Source organism: Oculina patagonica, chromosome 7 (genome assembly GCF_052425735.1).
Source record: "Oculina patagonica isolate OP01 chromosome 7, crgOcupat, whole genome shotgun sequence".
Taxonomy (NCBI): Eukaryota; Metazoa; Cnidaria; class Anthozoa; order Scleractinia; family Oculinidae; genus Oculina; species Oculina patagonica.
In genome coordinates this window covers 25,437,119-25,460,476 of record NC_135764.1, presented here as the reverse complement: position 1 = coordinate 25,460,476, position 23,358 = coordinate 25,437,119, and the positions used below count along the sequence as shown (strand labels likewise).

The following is a 23,358-nucleotide window of genomic DNA, read 5'->3' as shown; positions in this document are numbered from 1 at the left end:
TCGTTCCAGCTCCCTCTCGACAATCGCTGATCTTACGCATGAGCAGTCAGCGCCAAGCAACAACATGACACCAAGATGAAAGATGGCGGATAAACATTTCCCTGAAAATTGCTCTGTGAGAGCGAAGCAGAGTACCGCCGCGAATTTCAAGGCTCACTGCCACACAGAGAAAGGAAAGAAGGAGATACAAAGCTTTTTAGATGGTGTGCTTAGCCTGCAGCATCCATTTGACGCCGAAAGACAAGATTGGTGTTTATGGCTCATAGCTGGTGGAAGGCCTCCGGAGGAATTTAAAAATGTTCTGAGGTCATTTGACTCGCCAACAATCTGTGGTCTGGTGTGGAACAAGAACTTTGTGGCATATCGTTGTAGAGACTGCGGCATCTCTCCTTGTATGTCGTTATGCGCGGATTGCTTTCATGCTGGGAATCACGAAGGTCATGATTTTAACATGTTCAGAAGTCAAGCAGGGGGCGCCTGTGATTGTGGCGATGAAGATGTTATGAAACCAGAAGGGTCAGTACAAATTAGATACGTCTTTTGCTTTCAGGGAGTAAACTAAGATCACTAGTTACAATTACGCTACAATAAAATCTCACTCAATTTTGCAAGCTTAGATCGATTCTAAAAATCGTAACGTGTTTTTTGCTTACTATACTGTTTGTTTACAAGATAATTAGTTTAAAAGGTTAATCGTTTTGCGTGTTTACATTATTCTTGTAATTAATCTGTGTAAAAAGTCTGTTTCTGGTCTAGCACACCCGCTAACAAATTTAAACATTTTCGTTATTAAGAAATTTTAAGCGTTTTCATGCACAGATGTAGAATGGTTTATTTTAAAAATTATGATATCATCAGTGTGACAGTGTTTTGAAGTGTTTAAGGACATTTGTGTTAAGATGGTTTTCGCCCAACATTCGAGCAAAACAGGCAAAAATAAAGTTACCAAAGATTCCTCATATCATACACTTAAAGTACAGCTAACAAAAACCGGCCAAAACTTTAGCACTCAAGCTGACCCCGCGAGAGAAAAATGGATTTGAAATTATCTATATTTCAGTTAAAACAGACGTTTCATGGCAGTTCAAAACAAAATGGCACACTTTTCGAACTTTTTTACGAGGACTGGCTTTAATTTTCTCGACAGTGCTTTTGAATTCAATTACGGGGTCACTAAGACAAATGAATTTTGGTAAGGTCTTTGAAATAGTATACAAAATCTTCCCATGCTATGAGCAGATTTCTGGAACTTAATTTTTGCACTCATTGCTCGAACTTTCAGCGGAATCCATCTTAATTGTTTATGCTCATCCTTACTGTGCACGTAATTCATGCCACAATGTCATGCTGCCTCGTATTGAGAATGTGTACTGTAGAAGCTACGATCAACACATCTCACGCTATACTGGAGCTGAGCAATGAAGCTCCCATGCTCTTTGTTGTTGACAAACATGACACAAGTGTTGTAACAATCTCTTACTGATTCTTGAAAGGTTTTGTCATCGTCATGGCACAAAGGACACAACAGTCTCCAGAACTCCTCCTCCAGAGCTATTAGCGATGGCTAAAATTGTTGTTCCAAGGCTGTGTTTGAGACTTCAACAACAGTTAAAAGAGTTGGCCCCATATTTAATAGGTATACTTAATATGTAATGTATTTGTGTACTTATGTAATTCAGTATTGTATTGATGGTATAATTTTGCATACAATTATTTTATATGACATGCTTACGCCATGACTACAACATGAATCGTGTCATGTAAGTCATTACCTACCACATCCTTGTAACGACAGACGTGCGTGTGTGTAAATGGTCTTAAGTCATGTCGTAGGCCTGTCGTAAGCTTGTCGCATGCGGGAAAGTCTTACCATGTCAATCGGCCCTAAGAAAGCCAACCTTGGTATCAGGGTCTCTATTCTCCCCCCCCCCCCCCTTTCCACCTTCCTTTCCCCTCCGGGAGCAAGAAAGGGAAGGAAGAAGAGACACCTTGGAAACTTTGTTGTAAGAAAACCAGGTAAAAGTCTTGTAATAGTCTGCAAAAGCAGTTACAGTCAAAATAAAACATTTTCCTTACAAAGTGATAATTATTATTATTTTGATAATTGCCCGGTAATTTTCCACTGACTATTAACACAAAATAAGTGGTAAATGTTTTTCTTGTGCACCATATTGGGGCTTGGGTGAGGGGGTGTCACCCTTGAGGTGGGCAGTTGTTTTAGTTGCATCTGCCATTTTTGGCAGTCAGCTTGACCAGGCTTCTAATGATGTGTAGATAAATATTATTTCGCTGTTCAGCTTGCTTGGCGTTACAAGTGTAAAACCTGACCTTGAATTTTATTTCTTTTCAGATCTAGTAGCTGATGATATGAGTGATGCAGAGGCCCTTGTTAATTTTCTTGTGCAATTGTGTGACACAAATACTATGAAAACTATAACAGCAGAGTCCTTGATGCTGAAAATATTAGATGTAGAAAGAATATTTAGTAAAGAAACAAGATCACCATCTACAGCTTCTGCATCATTTCACAGTTCAACGCATTCATCAGTTGACAGAATGGATAGTTCAAGTTCCTTGTCAACTAACTGTTCATTTGAGAGTGTTGAAGATGTTGTTCACAGAATGTTCTTAGACTTTTTAATGGACTTTGTGACACAGTTTGAATTTCCGCAGAAAATAGTAACATTTCTTCTTCATCTTTTGCCAAATGCAGAATACAAGGTACTGTACATTGAGTTAAAATCTTGCCTTGGGATGATTTACAAACTAAATTTTCACAGATTTGATCGTTTGGGTGAGAGTAGTTCTTAAAAGAACTGTTGTTGGTGACTGACATTTTGACAACTTTGAAAAGTTGTTGTCAGTAGCTATGTTATTAGTCTGGTCCATTGAAAGTGATTGATCAGTTTGGCCATGATGATATTCTTATATTCTTAACATCAACGTCGGACTGACAACGACTTTTAATTAGCCTTTGAGAATAACTTCTGCTCAGTTTGTCAGGACGTCAGTCACTATAACAACAATTCTTTGTTCACCTAGACAACCACACAAAATAATCTACTGATACACCTGGGTTCAAATTATGTACAATAATTTCAGGTTTTATCCATTGCCTAATGATTTTCAAGTCATCCTTATGATCATGCAGTCCCCCGATATGGTGCTGTCAGGGATCATTGTGTTACGTTCTTGTGCAAAACACAAATACTTGTACCATGTGCAGCACTTGTTTATCTCTATGCTAGGGTACCTAACAAATTGCCGGGGTGTAACCAGGTATAGGTAAAAAAGGTTAAGTCCGCAGTCAGGTCTACTGGCCCATTAGGCCAGAGCTTATTCTGGTTTCAGTAGCATAAAACAACTAGGAGTATTTCTACTTCCCCCCCCCCCCCGGGTTTGATGCTAGTCCATCGCAGGGTTGCCCCTCCTCCCAGCAGTAAATTCACTGGTACCTATTTATAGTCCTGGGTGGAGAGAGGCACTGTGAGAGTAAAGTGTCTTGCCCAATAACACAACACAAAGTTAATGCACTAACCGGCATTTAATAGGCCACTGTGCCTCCCACAACCCGGTATTGGAGCACCACCAAATTCCTATTTGCTTCACACTACAGAAGCCAGTGGGTTGCATGCGCATTCACCTTACCTCTTTCAGATGCTTCACTGATAGTTACTGTAAAACCACTTCTTTCCCAACAGGAAGCATTTACCAGAGTATTCTGTCAGAACTATCAGAAGATAGCTAAAGTACTGGTACTAAACAGCAACTCTAACAATGTGGACCAATTGTCAAACCGGGTAGTGCACGTCAGTGTACAGTTGTTTAGTAACAAAATGTTGGCTGAGAAAGTTGTGCGTGAACAGAATCTTCTTCATGTCATGGTCAAAGTTTTGCATGACATGGCAAGGCCAACACTGGTGACCTTCAGAAGAGGAGGTATGGCAACTTTTAAAGATAGCAAACGAAACACTGATTTAGAAATGACTTTTTTGTAGTTTGTGATGCAGGGAAACAGGTCTGCCTTGTGCAATATGTGACACACATCCTTTACTTATATATTGAATATTTTTGAACGTTTGTGACATGGAAAAAATACTGCCCTTGTAAAAATTTTACCGCGATCGCGCCGCGAATCGCGGCGCGTTTTTGGCCGCCGCGATTGGCGCGATCGCGCCGCGATTGAGCTTGGATCGCGCCGCGATCGGCTTGGATCGCGCCGCGTTTTTGGCCGCCGCGATTCTCGCATCGCGGCGCGATGGGTCGGGAATCGCGCAGCGATTTGGCTTGAATCGCGCCGCGATCGCGCCTAAATCTATAAATTTAAAAACAATTATCTTAGCGTTTTGCATACCGAAAATTTCAAAAAATCATTTATTTAAGCACAGAAACGGCGCTGCCGGCAATCGGCCGGAGGCGTGATTGAGTCTGATCTTTTTACGCATGACATTCTTCTGTAAAATGTGAACAAAATACACGGCAACTAACCTTTTACTCGTGCTCAGCGAAGAAGATCAATGATGTGATCTAAACGAGCGACTATCTCTTCATCTGCGGTGCCGAACCGTCGAAGATGCGCTTTCTTTTCCCCGAAGCTTTTTTAAATAATACAACATTTAAGTCCCAAGCATCAACAGGTACAACTTTGCATTGAATGGTCTACTCAAATTTTCCTCTTCCACTCAGTTATTTTTTTATATTCTTTATAATGGCGCTAGCTGTTGAATTATAAACAAGCAGTCGCTCGAAAAAAAAAATTACAGGGCTTTCCTATGCTTTAAGCAGCTAAAAGAAAATTTTCCTTTGTGGAGAAAAATACAATTAAAAAATTTTTCTTGGTGGCGTGCGGCGTGTACCTGTATGCACTACGTGACCTAACTCACCAATCGTAACGCTCATTCACGACACCTTGCGGCAAAAGGCGGGAAAGGACTTCGTGTGTGTGGTCTACGATCGTGGTCTACGGGAAGGTAAATATAAAGCTCTAAAAAAGCTCATTCTGACAGCCTCTTCGGAGCCACAATTAAATTAAATGCCATATAGAGGATTTTTCAATGCAAAAAACGCAATTGCAGCGAATTCCTGATTGTATTTAATTTGCATTTAAATGGCGAAGATTTCATTGGGCTAAAGGATTAAGGCTCCTAAAAGAAAAAAAAAAATGTGAAGATAAAAAAGGACTGTTAAGAAAAAAAATTTATTTTTAATTTATCTTTACTTTCCCGCCCCACAAAAATAAAATTTCTCTGTCGTCCCGCTCCCGTCACGAAAAAATTTCAATATTTATAATATTTTATTATACATTTTGGGGTTTCAACATATTCCCGGTGTCGAGAGTGAGTTCTCGCCGGGACACTTCCGAGATTATTCCCCCCCAATCGCGGTGCGGTGGTATCATCGCGCCGCGATCGCACTCATCACGCCGCGATCGCGACTCGCGGCGCGTTCGCGTTCTACAATCGCGTCACCACGATGGCGTCGCGATGACAACAAATCGCGGCGCGATCGCGTCAGTCGCGGCGCGATCGCGACATTCGCGGCGCGATCGCGGCAATCGCGGCGCGATCGTGCCGCGATCGCGGTAAAATTTTTACAAGGGTGTGTATGTTAAAAAAATTGTCAATGAAAATTGACTAAAAAAAAAAGTTTCAAAATAATGATGCATTCCCATCCCTGGAGCACTTAGCACCAAGAATTAAAGACCTCTGGTGGGATAAGATTTTCTTCATGCATGCGGTCATTTTCAGTCAGCCAAACAGATTTCAGCAGAATAAATTCAGACTCTCAAATTGGACCAAGTCAATGGTCACGGTTCTTTTTGGTGTTAACCACTCAGATCATGGCACCTGGGGACAAAAATTATTCTGATGTTTAAATTGCAACTTAGATATATGTAAAGTTGATTTCTTTTCCCCCCCCATTCAAAATTAAAAAAAAAAAAAAAACGAGACTACTTTTTGCAACAATTTTTTTCAGACTGTGTATCTTGAAAATCTACAACCAGAAAACTCCAAATTCCAGTAACCTTAAGCAGCCTGTCAAAACAGGATTACCATTGAAATACAATTATGTTCCTGGAAATTTTTAGCAAAAGTCGTGAACAATCTGACAAGCATTATACTTAATTAATACATTTGAAGAAATCCACATAGGCATCCCCACCTCGCAGGCCAGGTTCAATGGAAAATAGCATTTTGTTATTGAACATGTGTGTTATGTCTACATTTTTGTTCATGCTTTGATGTATTGTTATTAACAAGTGCGGCATGTTGTTTGCAGACACAATTTCAAATCATGTTGTGGTGAATTGCGAGAGTCGTGCACTCAAGAATCATTGCTACTGGCCAATAGTTAGCGACTTTATCAATGTTCTGTCCCACAAGTCAATAGCTGAGATGTTCATGCAGAACAATGATCTCATTAGGCAGTGGATGAAGTTCATTGAACACCTGACTGGTTAGTGTGCTATAAAATGTAACTACATGTAGAAAAATGTACATTGAGCAGGGACACATGTTGCCCTAATTGTTGGTGCAGTGGACTCTGTATTGTGATATGTCTGTTAAAGCTTGCCTGGAGTGACTGGTTTATGTTTTTGTCAGATGCCTTACTCCGACAGTGTCTCTCTTCTGGCGAACTGTTGGGAATTTTATACCTTGCTCTCTTAACAGACACTCTCATAAGCGGACAGCTCTACTTACGGTCGCCTTGTCTGAAACCCCGTTTTATCTCCCATACAAATTCTGTACTTTTACATTCTCGTAAGCGGACATTCCCGTAGCGACCGCGGCCATTTTGAGAGATTACAACTTAGACTTTTTCTTTGTTTTTAAGCTCCCGTAGCGGACGCCCAAGAAATCCTATTAACAACCTCTGTATCTTGTTTTTATAAATCAACTTCACATCGCCTTCGTCACAATATTATAATAATAATACATATTTCAGTGTTTGTTTTGTCTTCGTCTACGTCCGTCCTGTTATTGTTAGCTGGGTAAGCTCCCGTAAGCAGCCTCGTCCCCACACCTCCAGTGGCCGCTTACGAGACGGTTCTCGTAAGCGGCCAGCTCCAGTTACGGACACTTTTTTCCTCCTGAGGTGTCCGCTTACGAGAGCTTCGACTGTAGCGTGGAAAAATGTTTTTTGTTATTTGTGAGGGACTAATATCTCATTGAGTAGAGGGTGGTGCTCAACAACCCTACTGTATGTACAATCATGTGCTACAGAAACTAGAGTAACTGTTACACTTCCCTGCTAGCTAGCAGAGTCTCCTTTCCTTTTTTTTTGAGACCAAAAGAAAATGGGACTCTGCTCTGACTTGTAACAATGTTTGATCATTTCCACCATCCATGATAGTGGACAAAACTAACCGGTAGCTGAAGTAATGCCAGCGCATGTTCAGTATGAATTGTTAGAGCAGAGGACTTCCCATTTTCTTTTTGATTATCTAAAAATAATGGAAAAGGAGACTCTGCTAGCAAGGAAGAGTTGCACCTGTAAGCACTGGCGTCATTGAGCCATCTGACTTCTCTGATCTACATTGTATAGGATAAGAATGAACTTAGTATCAGACCTTACATACACCTATACAGTGCACAACTGTGCAGCAGGCCAACCGTCTTTGTTGATTGATTATCTTATTCCAGGAATGAACTTAAACAGCCGCAGACTGCTGACACATATTGAGTATGAACCACAGACATATTGCGAGGCATTTTATGTAGAGTTAGAAGCTGCATCCTCACCCCTGTGGAGCTTTGTTAATGCATGTACAGCACTGGTAAGTTTGTGACACTTCTCTGTAACGATTTTCAATTGTTGTAGAGCCATTTAACCAAAGTTGTCACTCTGGCCACTCACAAAGGACACAGACAATCTAGTGAACCAATCAAAACTTGAAGCCGAAAAAATAATACCGATACCTAACCAGTAGTCAGTACGAAGGACCGTGAAAACATGTGCACATTGGCCTTATGTTTAAAGCATTTGACTCTTAATGGTGTGGAGAATGCATTGCATTGGCTAGAACAACTTGTGTTTTCATTTAAAATTAGAATTTCTGTACATCTAGTTTACACCTTAGCCATCAACTTGACTATAATTATTTAAAACAATGCAAAGAATTTTATGACTTAGTATAACTATTTATACTATATTTTCTTACTTTTGCTGCCAGAAAAATGTCCAGTGTGTTCAAAACATGATCAGAGGGAGTGTAGAGGCTCTTGATAGATGGTACAAGAAAGTTGATAGCAAGGTTTGTTTACCAAGTATCATGCATGTTTCACTGGCTTTCTGTACATGTAGGGGAATCATAGGAGGAAAAGACCAATTCCCCTTAATCCCAGATACATTCAAGATTACAAATTCTCTTTCCCCCTTTCTTCTTGCCTCTTAAAAAGCCCTGGCATTTCCCCTACCAAGATAGGAAGATTCTATGCAGTGCTCCTGTATTCTCCCAATATTCCCCCAACCCTCTGAATAAAAAATCTCTTTAGACATTTGGAAGACGAGCCATAATTGGCTAACCGCCGGCGAACGGAAGTGGCAGCTCGGTTGAGTAGACCGGCGTTCATGGGGGAGAAATGCATGACAAGCCCAAAGCCGAACGTCTGCGTAGGAGGCTAGGTTTTCGATATGATGAACCCTCAAGACAACGAACAAATTTCCCCAATCCTTTGGCACATACTTCTTAATTGAGGTTTCAATGTAACAGGGTTTCACTGGACTTGTAATGTTAGGTATTTGTACGTTTTGATCAATAATTTATTATTTCTTTTGTTTCAGCCTCAGCGAGGAGAAGTCACATTTCATCTTCCTCTTCATAGACACCTTGCTGCTTTTATAAGTCTGGTAAGCTGGAATTTCTGCTCACTGTGGATAAAGTCAAGCCTTGATCATTTGAACCGAGTTCTCAGACTTTTTAGTTACAGTCTGGCTTTTTTCTATGGTTCTTTTTTTCTTCACATGAATATTAATTATAATAAAAACAAACGTTCACTGGCTAAAAATATTAAAAACAATGGCTTCGGCTGTCGCTCTCTACGGCCTTATTGAATAGGTTCCTAAAATTTGACTTATAGAGTGGTTAAAGACATTCAACTAGAATGCTTACATTTGTAACCAAAATTATGTACTGTTCAGTTAAAATTGTTATGTTTTCTGTTTGTTGCAGAATTTTAGAAAACATTTGTCACAACTTCCCTTTTACTTTGCTGGTGCTGTTATAACTTTAAATTTATAACTCTGTCAATGTTTGATAACTTCTGATTTTCATATTTTTTATAGGCAGTGTCTCAGTTTGGTGTTCCCCTGGAGCAAGTTGTTCCCTCAAATGACCTGCTGAGAAACATTTGTGAAGATCTTTTTCACATTCAGGTGAGTAAATCTATACACATTTATTTAGTGTTGTTACATGTACAGGCATTTTAATCCTTTGCAGTCTGTCTGCTGTCTGACTGTCAGTCTGTCTCCTGTCTCCAGGCTGTCTGTCTGCTGTCTGTCTGTCTGTCTGCCTTCAGTCTGTCTGTCAGTCTGTCTGCTGTCTGCCTGTCTGCTGTCTGTCTGCCTGTCTGCTTTAGAGGCACATTTTGCTTCTAAATTTAAGTATTAATATTCCTTGGCATCATCACCAAAATGAACTCCAACTTCTGCTTGACTGTGACTATTGTGCTTACACCTCAGAAAATATCTACATTCTCCCTATACTGAACATGTCCACAAACATATTGTACTGTGCATATATTTATTCTCTTCAAATTTCTTCATATTAAGTGAGTGATGCTCATGCATCCATCAGACAAAGCAGTGAAACTGGGGCCTTTACTACTTTTATGCAAACTATTGTTAATTTGAGCCTATTATTTCACAGGCTGCTATTTGTGAAATCCGTGCTGGAAGATGGGTGCGCAATGGATCTCAGATCAGAAGTCAAGTTCAACTGTATGTCAATTGCCATTTCTGTAACTCCATGCTGGATTTGGATATTTTCCTGTTACAGGTTAGTGTTTTTGCTTCAGTCTCTTAAATTATTTTTAAAATATTGTCATAATTAAGATGTAGTTGACATTTGGGAGGCGCGGTGGTCTAATGGTTAGCGCGCCGGACTCCGGAGCGAGTGTTCTGGGTTCGAGCCCTGGCCGGGGTCACTGTGTTGCGTTCTTGGGCAAGACACTTTACTCTCATAGTGCCTCTCTCCACCCAGGTGTATAAATGGGTACCGGCGAAATAATGCTGGGGGGTTCCCTGCGATGGACTAGCATCCCATCCAGGGGGGAGTAGAAATACTCCTAGCTGCTTAATGCTAAGGAAACCGGGATAAGCTCCGGCAGTATGCGCCACTTTTGGCTCGAAGCTGACACTTTTTTTATACTAACATGTAATGGCTAGTGCACCAGACTTGATGTTCTAGAGAAAAAGAGTTTACACATACATGTAGGTGTGACCATAATTCTCGGGTTGTTTTCTTGGGCATGTCACTACACGCTTGCAATGCCAGAGCTCTATAAGCCCAGGCTCACTATCAAGTTTTGACTTGACTCTGGAGATTGCAAGTTTCGATCTGGGTAGTCTAGATGTCCTGACATTGCCTATAGTCTTTCAGTAGTCTTTATTGAGATCAAACTTCTCCCACCTAGCTGTACAATGACATCCTGGCAGTATGTTTGCAGTACCTATTAAACAGGAATGAACTGCTATCCCATTCAGAGAGATACATGCATAACAAATAATGCTACAATTAAACACAAGAGTTAAGTGCATTATCATGTCATCTTTAACAAACATGGATAAACTATTTAATAATTGTGTACATATAGGTGTGTGCCATGTTTCTGGATCCTGAAGTCTTCATCTCCACAATGATTGAGAGGTTTGTTCATTGTGATATCAACATCTCTTAAGTTACTGTAAGTGTGCCACAAATATATTATCTGCCAACAGAAACACATGAAAGGGCTCTAAAATTCACCAAACACTAAATATTAATTATTTGTTGCTAATTTTTTTTGTTGTACATTGATAAAGAGCCTACTTACACATAGCAGTTGCTGAACAGCCTACCAAGCCTGCAGGTGTATCAAGGTTTTTGAATAAACTACTAACAATGGATAATAAAAGTATACGTTAGAAGTTTGAAGGGGGGAGGGCCGTGGATGAAGCTAACTTATAACAAGAAGATATTGGACGAACGTTGTAAAATACTGGTAAGAAGAGACAAATGGAAAATCATGACTGGGTGATTTCCATCATATCCTGTATTTGTTCTTTCTCAATCAAATACTAAAAAAATTGTGTTTAAATACAAGTCTTCACTCTTGGTTTATGAGTTGTCTTTATTTGTTTTTCAGTTTTGGCCTTCGACACTGGTTTAAGTTTGGTGTGCCTGTTGTGTCCAGCCCTCCTAGTTTTGACAGTAGTACAGAAGTGTCCATGGTGGAAGGAATGCTGACGCTGCTCATCACACTCCTTAGTACTCGACTACATTTGGGTAATTTATGGTGTCATATACATAATGATATTCTCCCTTTTTGATAATTAATTAATCACCCATAGCATTCTGCTCTGTACGCAAGTGTAACATAACACCAATCAACATCTTCACCCCATAAAATGGAGTGAACTCAGCTGTGACAAGTGTTACAGATTATGGCCCTTAATGACCCCCCCGACCTCCTTAATACAGCCCTGGTACACACATGATTTTTCTGCTTTCTTACAGGGCTAAGCGATCAAGAAATCTTACGGCAGGAGATGATTGCTCAGCTCTGCATGGGTGACAAGACTCATAGCCAGTTGGTTGATCTCATATCCTTTTTGACTGAGGAATATAGATTTTACAGAATGAACTTCAATATATCGGTATTTCTGTTTCTCCATAGTCTGAGAAACAAACATCTCTGTTCACTTGCATATTGTGTTGTGTTCTTGGGTTAAGTGCATACAGAACTTTACTGAACTGCCTCATTTTGCTCAGAAGGATAAATGGGTAGCTTTGAACTGTTAAAGCTGAACCTACAGAATAGAGCAGCCCGTGTTTTGACCTTCTCAAACTATGACGCGCACGCTGGTGATTTATTTGAAATTCTAGGATGGAAAAATCTAGCTCGCCAGCAGCAAATTCAAAGAGCCACGATGGTTTACAGGTCTCTGCACGGGTTGGCTCCAGATTACCTATATATCGTCTAAATTTGAAAAACGTGAAACCGCGTACAACCTAAGGGACTCTGAAAACAAACTCAATGTTCCATTACCGCGCACTAACTATTACAAAAACAGCTTTACGTACAGTGGCGCCATCTTGTGGAACAGTCTTCCTATTAACGTAAGACAAGCAGAGTCCCTTGGGCAATTTAAAAAACTAATTGAACAAATACTCTAGGGCACGGCATTCGTGGAAAGCAGCTTTTTATATTTGTACATATATTTTTATATTTCCCCTCTTTCTTGTATATATATTATAATTAGATTGTTGTAAGCTGATGAATTTGACCGTGTTTACAGTAAATAAAGATTATCCATCCATCCATCCATCCATCCATCCAACCTGATTCTGGGGGGGGGGGGCAGGGGGGGGCTTGCACTGGAAACAGATGGGATGCTCATCTGAAATTTTGAATTAAACTCCTAAAGGAGACCAATCTGGGTGTTGGCCAAGCTTTTTTGAACCCCTAAAAGATACCAAATTAAAAAAAATAGATTTAATTTGTATTTTTATTATTTTTTCGTGTGCAACCTTAAATAATTTGCTTTGCCTGGAACACCCTTCAAGTGTATCCAAAATCTGAAATTTACACCCCTAAACGAGATGATGAGCATCCCCATCACTTTCATGTCAGAGTTTCCCTTCCCCTACAGGGCTATGGACTAGCATCCCATCCAGGGGGGGGGGGGGGGGGAGGCTTGTTGTTTGAGGCACTTTGACCTGAGTGTGCAGACCTTTACTTTCAACTGTTTCCTTCATAGCTATGCTTACTATTCTGACAAATCAAAGCTCTGATCCTCTGTAAATTTTGCCACAGTTCGTATACTCCTAGGACCTTCCCACCACATGGATCTAAGTTGAAAATTAGTTGCCTTAACGTTGTCCACATCCCAGATAAACCAGGACAATCTCACAATGCACAGGACTTTGAAAGAACACTCAATGAGGTGATGAAGTTTTAGCCATTAATTTCTCTTTTTAGCATATCCTTTCTATACCATCTCAAAATGTTCTGTCTCAAAACATTCTAATTGTAAAATTAGTTAGATTTCAAAAAAACAGTTGCAATCAATATAGCAAAGCAATGAATGAGTGAATAGCTTTATTTTAGCATAATAAATTTATTAATCAGCAGAGCCTGTGGGGTCAGGCATTAAAACTAGTTAATGTAAAGGAAGGAAAGATTGTTTTTAGCCCCCAGCCCATGAAAATCAGTCCTAAAGCTGGTTGGAGTAAGAACAGGAGTTGATAGTTTAAACTTGCATTATTTTGGCTGGCTGAATAGGGCTCTCAATGTGCTCTTGCGCCCTTAAATTTTTCTTTAGATTCTTTTTACTTGGCCTATGCATGCTTAGAATTTAAGATAACTCTTGTACAACTCTGGACCTTCAAATATCACTGACTGTCGTCTCATAGACTTGTTTTCTTTTTCTTTCTCTATCAAAGTTGGCAGATTACAGAGCCCCAAGCTTTGAGAGTGGATCGATGCAACAGGGCATCTATGTTCCAAAAGGTATTTTTGTGTGGAAGAGCTCAACACAGTTAGTTAAGATTGAGAAAGATTGAGATGGAGCTATAACTGATATTAGAACATGTAGGCTTAATGATTCAAGGCATGCATTTATTATAAAGTGTGCTCCTTTATAAGTTTACAATGTTCTTTCATCCTCAGATGTTGTCTGGAAGAATGACTTTGATTTTGTTCTTGTGTTGTTACGAGCTTTCCATCGTCAAGATGTGCAGTCAGCTATGAAGCGCTACAAAGACTAGTAAGTATATTTCATCTTTACGCTAAGACTGTGGGAGCTAAAGTGGCTAATGGCTGATTGTAGTTCAATTTTATTTCAAATTTGACTTCTGTAGCATGCACTGCTCATATTAATAATATCCAAAAATTGCACACAAGTTTGAGTTCATCATTAAAAACGATTTTTGTTTGAGGGTCGTAAAACCAAAACCAAGTAATCACACTGGCAATGACAAATTGCAAAGACAATCTAGTGAACCAATCAAAACTTGAAGCGATACATGTAACAGCCAGAAGCACGGGAAAAAGTGTGTTAGCAAGTTAGAATTGGTTTTGGTTTACTTCTGATTGGTCAAGTAAGTGGCGTGAGATTTTTGAACCAATTTCAGAGGGTAATGAAGCAAAACTAAAGCAACTCTGGATTACGTTTGACACTCAGTAAAAAAGAAACGACCCTTGATGTGGGGTTAAAAGAATACAACCTTTTCTCATGTCATCACAACGTTCACAGCAAATTGTGCGTTTGATTTACATGAATCTAGTTTGGTTGTCTTTGTCTTCCTGTGTTTTACTGTACTTAGATCCCCTCCTAGCTGTCCCCCTAAACAACTTGAGCACCCTGTTATGCAAAGTGCTCAAGTATACCCAACAGCACATTCTTTGTTTTCTGCATGGCTAACTCAGTAAATGTAACATCACCATTTCCTAAAAAACTAGAAGCATCAAATGCAAATTATATTTAGGCACCATAAGCTGTAACTGGTAAGATTGGTAAATTTTATTTTTTTCCCATCACTTCCTGTACTTCCAGTGCTTGCAAGAATGGCCATTCTCAGAAAGGACAAGTGTGGCCGCCATTTCTACCTCTTAAACCACTGCCTGAGAAGTTTGGTGGATTGACAAAGATTCTCCAATCCAAGACACTACATGGAATCTTCTTCTTCATATTTCATAAGGTAAATCATTGAAATAATGAATCCACAGGTCTCTTAACATCTACTATAAGTAGCTGAGTTAAGTAAGAAGCTCTAATGTGTTATAAAAAATGAGTAATAAGATATTTTTGCAATAACATTGAGAATTCTCGCACATTCATTGGTTGAGAGCTTTGGTTGATGAGAGTATAGACCATAAAAATGATGTAACCTGTCACTCAGTGCAATGCAACTTTCAGAAACATAGGCACGCTAAGCGTGCAGGAGTTATTTTTTCAATTTATGGGGTGGCTTGGGGTGAAACTGGGTGATTGTCCTGTTGGGATGGTTTATGCCATGGGTTGAGCTATTTGTGTATGGCGGCCCACGAAGTCACTTTTTGCACAAAATTTGCTTGCAAACAAAATAACTTTTACGTGCATTTTGATACATCAGAACTGTTTTAATCAATATGTAAATTTTCATCATTTAATTGAAAAACAAAAACTAATTCAATTATCAAAATGTCACAAAATGGCACGTTCTTATTCTGTTTAAGCGGTTATTTTGTTGCTAGCTTTGTTGCAACCGTTACGTGTTACTTTTGTTTGTTACGGAATACTTTTGGCTTTTTGCCAAACACTGAAACATGATATTGTTGTTTTTCTCACTTTTGTAACATGAGACCTCTGTTCTTTAAAAACGAACGTAACACGATACGCTTGTTTTTCTCGAAAAAGCCACGATTCCATATAGACATTGAACGAAAGGTACTATAATAAACGAAGTAATAAACGCATCAAATCAAAAACCACTTTCTTCGGGAAAGTTCTTTAAAGCGCAGTACACCTGGAGTATTTGTTTTCTGTCAGAACTGTTCGACAAAGATTTTCGTTCATTCACAACCTAAATTCTATTCAACAAACAAGAACTAATTGAGTTATCGAATTGTCACGGAATGGCACGCTCTTATTCTGTTTTTACTCTCGATCGTAGTTGCTTTTAACAGCAAAGTTAATACTTGTACCGGTTCATTAAATGTTTGAACGAGATGTTTTACAGTTGATTTCAGTTTACTTTGGCCGCCCGCTTTGCGAAGTTTGTTGGGAAATTGGAAACTTTGTTATGAAGTTGCCAATTACGTTGCGAGTTTGCGAATCAAATTGCGAACTTCGATAAGTTCCCAACTTCGGCCCGACTGAACTTTCGAAGTTTTGGTTGTTGAGGAGAAACAAGACATGTTGCTCGAAAGTCATGGCGATTTCTGAACTCGAAGATTTTAGAGCTTGTCAAGGAAAGTTGAAGTAGCTTGAAGTGCAAGACAACGTTTCGCATCAGCGATCACGCAAGTGATTTGGTGATAAATAAATCTTATGCAGGTAGAAATTTGGTCAAATTTTAACTTTTTTGTATGAAAACACATATTTAACGATTTCTGTGAGGCATAATCTTCACTGTCTTCAATTTCAAGTCTTCTGCGTTTGTAAACCGGATGAAACTGGATGATTTATTGATTTTAATCGAAGCCGACGCGACGCGACAGACTAATTTGTTCGAGACAACGTGTTTACGGCTCGCTGAACATAAAAGTTTTTTATTTTTATGACATTTGTTTCCAACAGTTTTGCGTGGAAAGCCCTTTTTGATAACATAATTATAGAAGGTTTTATTAATTTCGGGCCGAAGTTGGGAACTTTGTATCGAAGCTCACAATTTGATTCAAAAACTCGCAACCTATTTGGCAACTTCATAACAAACTTTCCAATTTCCCAACGAACTTCACAAAGCGGACGGCAAAAGTAATGACCACATTATTCTTCAAATCTGCTTTGTGCAAATGGAAAGCTAGCCTCTCCAAACGTACGCTCGAATAAGACGAATAACAAGTTAGTGTTGGGCCTTTTGCTCACGGCGTGTGCGTTGTAAGCAGGCGGGCGTTACGAAAAACGTTTTTAATCCAGGGTTAAATCACAACTCACCGATTCCGCCTCCTTCTAATCTAAAAACTTAGAACGAAATTGCTTACTACGTCAGATTGCTTCCCCTTTATAAACTACAATTTTATTGGTTCTGATAGTACCTGAAATCTGATTGGTGTGACAAACACACATACTTCACTGACCCACCGACTGATCACAAGGACACGACGACTAAAGAGCTATTTTTGAAAAAATAACTCAAAAATTGAGAAATTGTTATGACTTGGGTGGTAAAAATTTGGACATGGGGGTTGAAAATACTGATGACAGAACTCATAGGCTCTTACGAGCTGTCGCTATCAGCAACTGTAACATAAGAAACCTTGGCAAATGTCTTTACATAATGCAACGTTTTCATTGCATCATATAACCAAGGCTGCTGCCTAACGGGCGCCCGGTCGCCAGAGGCGCCCAAGTTACGAGCGCGGGCGACTAAATTTTTGTTCAAGGAGCCCGCATGGGCGCCTAAACATTGATCTTCCACTCCCATCCTTTGACTTCAATTTCCTTGTAACCTTGTTTCATTGGCATAGAAAATCCCATTTAAAACAAAAACTTCTTTTTTTTAAAACGGAAACGCTAAAATTGTTCGCATTTAGCGTATCAAGTACGTAACATGTCTTTCCCAAATTCAGCAACTTCGAAAACCATTCGTTTACAAGTGTTTAGGACTGGGCCTAACTTCCAAATATGGAATAATGGTATTATGTTCTGGTTTTCGTTGACCTTTCGGAGCAGTTTCGAAGTGAATCAAAGTGAATCTGAAGAAATATTTACGGATACGAAAGTGAAATCAATCTGTTTGCTACTGCAGTCATGAATCAGGTCTGAAATAATTTTAATCTGCAAAAGCTTGATATAAAAACCTTTCCGACAGGCTTAAACTTACGTAAAACAGCGTGCCAAATATCGTGATGTGTACAAACTTACGTGGCGTGTTTTACATGTAATTTTAGCTTAATCTATGAAGCATTGAACGCTTAACTCTAGTAGGAACATAAAATGTATGCCTCTTTCTTTTCATGGGAAATTTCATATCTGCTGCCGCTTTTTGTGGACTAAGGTTGTTATTTTCAACGAGCTGTTTCATGTTTTCGCGTTTGTAATGAGGAGCATTCTCGAGCATTGATCCGTGACTAGCAAATTTTTGTGCTGGAAACCTCAGTGCTTTTGCTTGCTCAGATGTTCAGTTTAAATAAAATGGATTGCTTTTGTTACTACATTAATTTTATAAACAACATATTTGATGAGTTAAGTAATTTGAAGTGTTTTCACAACTTAATTTTTCTGTTCTATTTTTGTCAACTGGTTATCATGTAACAAAGATAAGATCATAACTTAATTAAAGTGTTTACACAGGTGTTTTTGACTTCTTATTACCTTTTTCTAAACCTAGGAAAAATTGACCTGCTTAAATATTGCTTCTTTTTTAACCTTGATTACTAAAATATTAATTGAACTGGATTTTCCTGCTTCATGTTCATTGATTTTCTACATGAAAAAACTAATGAAAGTACATGAAATGCACTCAGACTGGCACTGGCTTAACAAATGAATTAACCCTTGATGCTCTCAACTAAATGCATGTCAGTTTTCATTGTTGGTTTATTTCTCCCAGCCCAGCTAGTGATTTAACCCACATAGGGGAGAGATATAGCCGATATTGATGACTCATTCAACTTTTTTTCTCTGGGTCTCTGAGGTTGCTGCAGAGTAAAAAACAGTTTTATGGGGAGGCTCTGGCAGGGTTCCCTTACCCTTTCATCTACTCTTTCTGCAACCTCATTCCGAGGATCTTATGAACGAGGTTACCATTTTTGGTATGTGAAAGCGACCCTTACTCTTTTAGAAACCATATACCCCCCTCATGAAGATGACACCCCTTTCACATACCAACAGAAGGAATACTACATTTTTCTTATTTTTCACTTGAATAATAACACCTTAAAATACTTAAATGACTTGATCATTTGGTGGGTCTGTTCAAGCATTATTAAGGGTTCTTTTAAGACCTAAAAACCAGTTTTCCCTCCCCTTTTGTATACTCCAACTCGTGAAATCCCTACCCTTTTATATACCTGGAGCCTGAAAAAGGTATCCCTGTTAGTTCCTGTTGGGCGGAGCCTCCCCGTATAGTCCACTATAGGGAGTACCCCCTAGGGGACCTTCAAGTATATTATAGCAATAATGTTGGGGGAAGGTTCAATCCCTGGGCCCCTCCTCTAGGCCACATAGTTGACCACATATTTGCCTAAGTAACCCCCCCCCCCCCCCCCATCGATTTGTTTTTGGCAACTTAAGCCGGGCTCCTAACATAATGGCTTGGGCTCCTAAATTTTGATGTAAGGAGCCAAAAGGGCTCCTTAAAAATTTCCTTAGGCAGCAGCCTTGATAACACATCATGGTTTCTGATCATTTCTTTCCTAACTTAACATAACAACAGAACTCTTTATGCCTTTCGTATGCCCTTTAATTTGTTCTGTGGATGAAGTCTGGAAACTTCTTCTTGTTAACAAGAATGTTCTTAATTTAATTTCAGGCTATAGAGGACATTAACTCCTTAGCAGATGTAGTGCATCTTGCTGTTTATCTTACAAAGGTGGCAGTAATGGCAAATCCTAAAACACCAGATATTGTAAGTGTTGCCTTGTACTTGTGTTGCAAAGTATAAATTTTGTATTTTGGTATATACTCTAACTAGCAAATCTTTCTATCCTATAATTCATTGTTGTCATTAAAAAAACTCAACCTGGTAGATTGTAATGTTGGCACCTTTCAACAAACTTTAAATTTTTAGGATCGTTAACTTTTGAATCTTCAGGTGTCCACTGGCAATCTTAGGAATCTTTGAGTAATTTTGCCCTTGACAATTAACAAAAATTAACCCTCTGCATAAATAACTTATTATAAAATTATAGTTCCCCTTTATAATGCTACAAGTTGAAATCAGTGAGTAGTGTTTGCTGTTAGGCAAAATCTATGTACATTAATGGGGAAATGTGTTTTTTTTTTCTGTCAGCGTTCCTTGCCTTGTGCAAACACAAGTGATGAGTCAAGGGATATTGGCTGCTTAATAGTGGACCGCTGTATTGACTTTCTTGACGCTTACGGTTTGTTTGTTTGTTTTGCTTTTGCTCTTATGGGAGTCACATTGTTTTACACTGTCTGACAGGCTTTGATTTTCAGTGTTTTTTGTTCAAATGCTTTTTCAGGCTATTCTGACACTTACTGTGCCTTTGAATAACATGAGAACTTTGAAGTTCAAAATCCAACCAACGATTGCATTTTTTGCTGCCCTCAATCATTAAAATAATGGCGACAGCCAACGAACCTTGAAAAACACAAACAAACAAAGTGATCACAACTGACAGACATGACCTTTTGAACCAGTTGAAATAAACTTCTGTTCTTGAGAGGTCTGCTTAGATGATCAAGGGCAGCCAAAAAACGTTAGCGGTTGATTGAGCAGAGTTCGCATGTTAATCAAAGGCACAGTAACAATTGGTCTTCAATTAAAATAAAAACTGTGGAAAATGGAAAAAAATACTGGACTTGATTGTTTGCAAAACTCAAAACATGATATCTGTTGCCCAAAAGAAACATTGAACAAAACGTTAAAGTAACTTTGGTTTAAGTGATTTTAAAGTAATGCTTTTAATGCTTTGTTTTTAATATTTTTAGCCAGTGAACGTTTGTTTTTATTATTTCTAATCCTGGCTGCGCTTCAATCTTTAAAGATGAATTCCAATCCGTGCTGCGCAGACTCGGGGTTTGTTTTCGTTTTTGTTTTGAATTCGTTGAAACGTTACACTTCGGTGACAGCATACATGAAGTATTTTAGTCCGCCATTACAGTTCGTTTCGTTCAAGAATTTCCGATGAGCTGAAACGTCGGTTTGAAATAGCGTCAAGGTTCCTCTACTCGTTATTATTTGTTCTGCAAGGATATCTGGCGTTTATTATGAAGAAAAAGGTAAGTTTGTCGCGGAATTTTCAGTTTTGCTTGTAAACATTCCTTCGTGTGGGCTCGCATAAACATTGCAGCCGAGATTGCGCAGTACGGACTGGAATTCATCTTTAATGCTTTTAAATCCGTCACTTTATAATGCAATATTGATCTTATTGGTGAATACATCTTTTATTAACCATTAGAATTTTATGGTTTGTGTAAAAATATTGGCAAGAAAAATAAATTATTAAAATAGCACAGTCTAGTTCCTTTTAAGTACATCGTCGATTTTGAGTTCTATTGAGTAGATAAGAATTTGGAAATGTAGTAAAGTTAAGTGGTAATCACACGTAAAATGCAAACTGTTTGTTAACAGGTAAGGATGTTAAAGATCTCCACCAGATCAACACCCATCACTGTTTGAATAGAGAGCTGACGTACAGATTGCAACAAGGTAGGGTGTATTAAGCATAGAATAACTAGTTTACTTCACCTTATCAGAATCAAACTCAGATTCAGATTCCGACTACTACAAAAAGTGCTCATGTCTATTTTAGGAAATCGCTGTTTGCTCAGACTTACCCTTCATTAGTGCCATGGACTTGCAGGTTCGTGAAGTGAATCAATGCCCCTTCTCGTCGTGCCTTGGAGAACATGACCCACTTTCCTCTGCAAAAAGGTTTCTGGGGATAGATCTATTATTTGCAAAGGTTAAGAAGAATGCCTGTACTCACTTTGGTCTGCGTATTTCCCTTAAAGAGGAGAGAAACACCAGTTTAAAGTGTTTGTATTTGGCAATAGTTTGCTTTATTGTCTGATTGATTTCAAAATGTGCCAAATGTGCACAGATTACTCACAGTTTAAAACAGTTTTTATGCTGCGGCCATTCAATGTATTTAGCGATTAGGTTATGAGCTTGAAATTTCTTTGACTACCATTTCTAATCAGAGAAATCGAAAGCGAATGGTCTAACTGTTCTTTAGAACTTAGCATGACTTAATGCTGATCTACTGTTTGTCTTTTCACAGACCCCTATGCTCCTCTGCACCCCAGTACAGACTCCCCTCATCATGTGTGTGCCGCTATGGCAGATGCTTTGTACAATCCACATCTCATGAAGCCTCCTCTGTTTGAGCCCTTCCTCCCATTTATGAATGGCGTGCTCAATAGTGCTCTCCGTAAGTACACACTCGCTGAATCTTGTGATCAGTCCTTGGTAAAGTTATAACCGGAGTATTGTTGGTGGCAAAAAATCAAGTTAGCCTGAGAGTTAGGTCTTATCACCCACAAAAACAACAAAAAATCAGTGCAAAAATAGGTTTGTATACTAGTAGTACGTGGTTGCTACAGGTCAGGTAATGGTCAGGGAAAAAATAATTTTTTTGAAGGTCACGGAAAAGACAGGGATTTTATTTTAAAGAAAAGTCGGGGGAAACTGAAAATATGACGAATCTGATTTCACACCATTGAAGGTTGGAAGAAACATTTCAGGTCAATGTGACCTCAGTCATGTTTTTACTTTTGGAAGTGGAGGCTGCAGGCCGCGATTTATTTGGTCAGCAAAACTTTATTTTTATCTGGGAAAAGTCAGGGAATTTTGAAAACTGATGTCTGTGGCAACTATGCATCTATATTTGGACGTTTGGCAATAGCTATACACAGTCTCGAAGCACTGTTAAGTTTGTTGTCATTCAAATTTCAGAGAACCAAAGCAGCACCCAAGAGAAAATAGCCCAGCTACAACACATTCAGTTTTTGATAGAACAACAACCAACTCACAGACGAGATCTTATCACGAAACTCACCAGACATCTTGTCAGGTAGTGTTTATGTTGGAATTTAAAGTCAAAGTCAGAATAAATATCTAGACATGAGAGTTGGATTGTTTTGCTCATAGCCTGAAGGAGGGCACTTGAACTGCTCAAAACGGTGCCTAAAACTGCGACAATTCTTGTTTAAAAAGCAGAGTTAAGTTTATAAATATGTGAGGTTTTCTAATTAAAACTGTTAGAGATGCTTGAATGTTTCTGGTCTTTATCAGTTCTTTTGAAATTTTGTCTTTTACTTTAACTGAGAGCAAAAATTCACAATTTATGACATTGTTGCATATTGTAGTGTCTCCGAGAGGCTCAAGATTCCATCCAAAAACCTGGCTCTTGCTAGTGATGAAAACCAGGTAGGTCTTTTTGTATCATGTTGGAGAAACGGGATCAAAATCCAAGCCTCGGTGAGCTTACATGGCTTTTCATAAGAAATGACATCTTGACTAAACTAAACAATTTAGTCTTTTTGGTGTTTTATTGTTTCATGGCCACTGTCCGTCTTCCTCTTTGGCAAGGTGGCAAAAAGAAAGTTGCATAGTTTATATTAGTTTTCTTATATAAGAGTTAATGTCGATCTCTAATGTAGGAGTTAATTAAATTAGCTGCTTTTCTAACCTTCATGAAATTTATACTTGCAGCCACTGGAACTTTCCATGTTGCTGATGTATCTTAACAAGTATCATGAATGGCTCTTTAGGGTAAGTAAAACGAGCTACGGGATCATAACTATGGTTCATGGACCCTGTTT

At 38.9% G+C, this 23,358-nt stretch overlaps 1 protein-coding gene across 2 annotated transcripts in view; it reads left to right on the top strand.

Moving 5' to 3' along the window:
* Nucleotides 1-60: 60 nt before the first annotated feature.
* Nucleotides 61-23,358, top strand: part of LOC144660429 (E3 ubiquitin-protein ligase ubr3-like) — a 44,425-nt gene continuing 21,127 nt past the window's right edge. For both annotated transcript variants that reach the window (XM_078521045.1, XM_078521043.1), the window contains exons 1-24: nt 61-516; nt 1,494-1,636; nt 2,351-2,721; nt 3,702-3,939; nt 6,280-6,456; nt 7,644-7,777; nt 8,174-8,254; nt 8,785-8,850; nt 9,286-9,375; nt 9,869-9,997; nt 10,815-10,867; nt 11,346-11,485; nt 11,717-11,804; nt 13,089-13,146; nt 13,646-13,712; nt 13,872-13,968; nt 14,758-14,902; nt 19,379-19,474; nt 19,859-19,949; nt 21,164-21,241; nt 21,816-21,965; nt 22,490-22,607; nt 22,903-22,963; nt 23,249-23,308. In XM_078521045.1, coding sequence (XP_078377171.1) covers nt 83-516; nt 1,494-1,636; nt 2,351-2,721; nt 3,702-3,939; nt 6,280-6,456; nt 7,644-7,777; nt 8,174-8,254; nt 8,785-8,850; nt 9,286-9,375; nt 9,869-9,997; nt 10,815-10,867; nt 11,346-11,485; nt 11,717-11,804; nt 13,089-13,146; nt 13,646-13,712; nt 13,872-13,968; nt 14,758-14,902; nt 19,379-19,474; nt 19,859-19,949; nt 21,164-21,241; nt 21,816-21,965; nt 22,490-22,607; nt 22,903-22,963; nt 23,249-23,308 — 3,165 coding nt within the window. In that variant the 5' untranslated portion in view covers nt 61-82. The remainder of the gene's footprint in view (nt 517-1,493; nt 1,637-2,350; nt 2,722-3,701; nt 3,940-6,279; nt 6,457-7,643; nt 7,778-8,173; nt 8,255-8,784; nt 8,851-9,285; nt 9,376-9,868; nt 9,998-10,814; nt 10,868-11,345; nt 11,486-11,716; nt 11,805-13,088; nt 13,147-13,645; nt 13,713-13,871; nt 13,969-14,757; nt 14,903-19,378; nt 19,475-19,858; nt 19,950-21,163; nt 21,242-21,815; nt 21,966-22,489; nt 22,608-22,902; nt 22,964-23,248; nt 23,309-23,358) is intronic.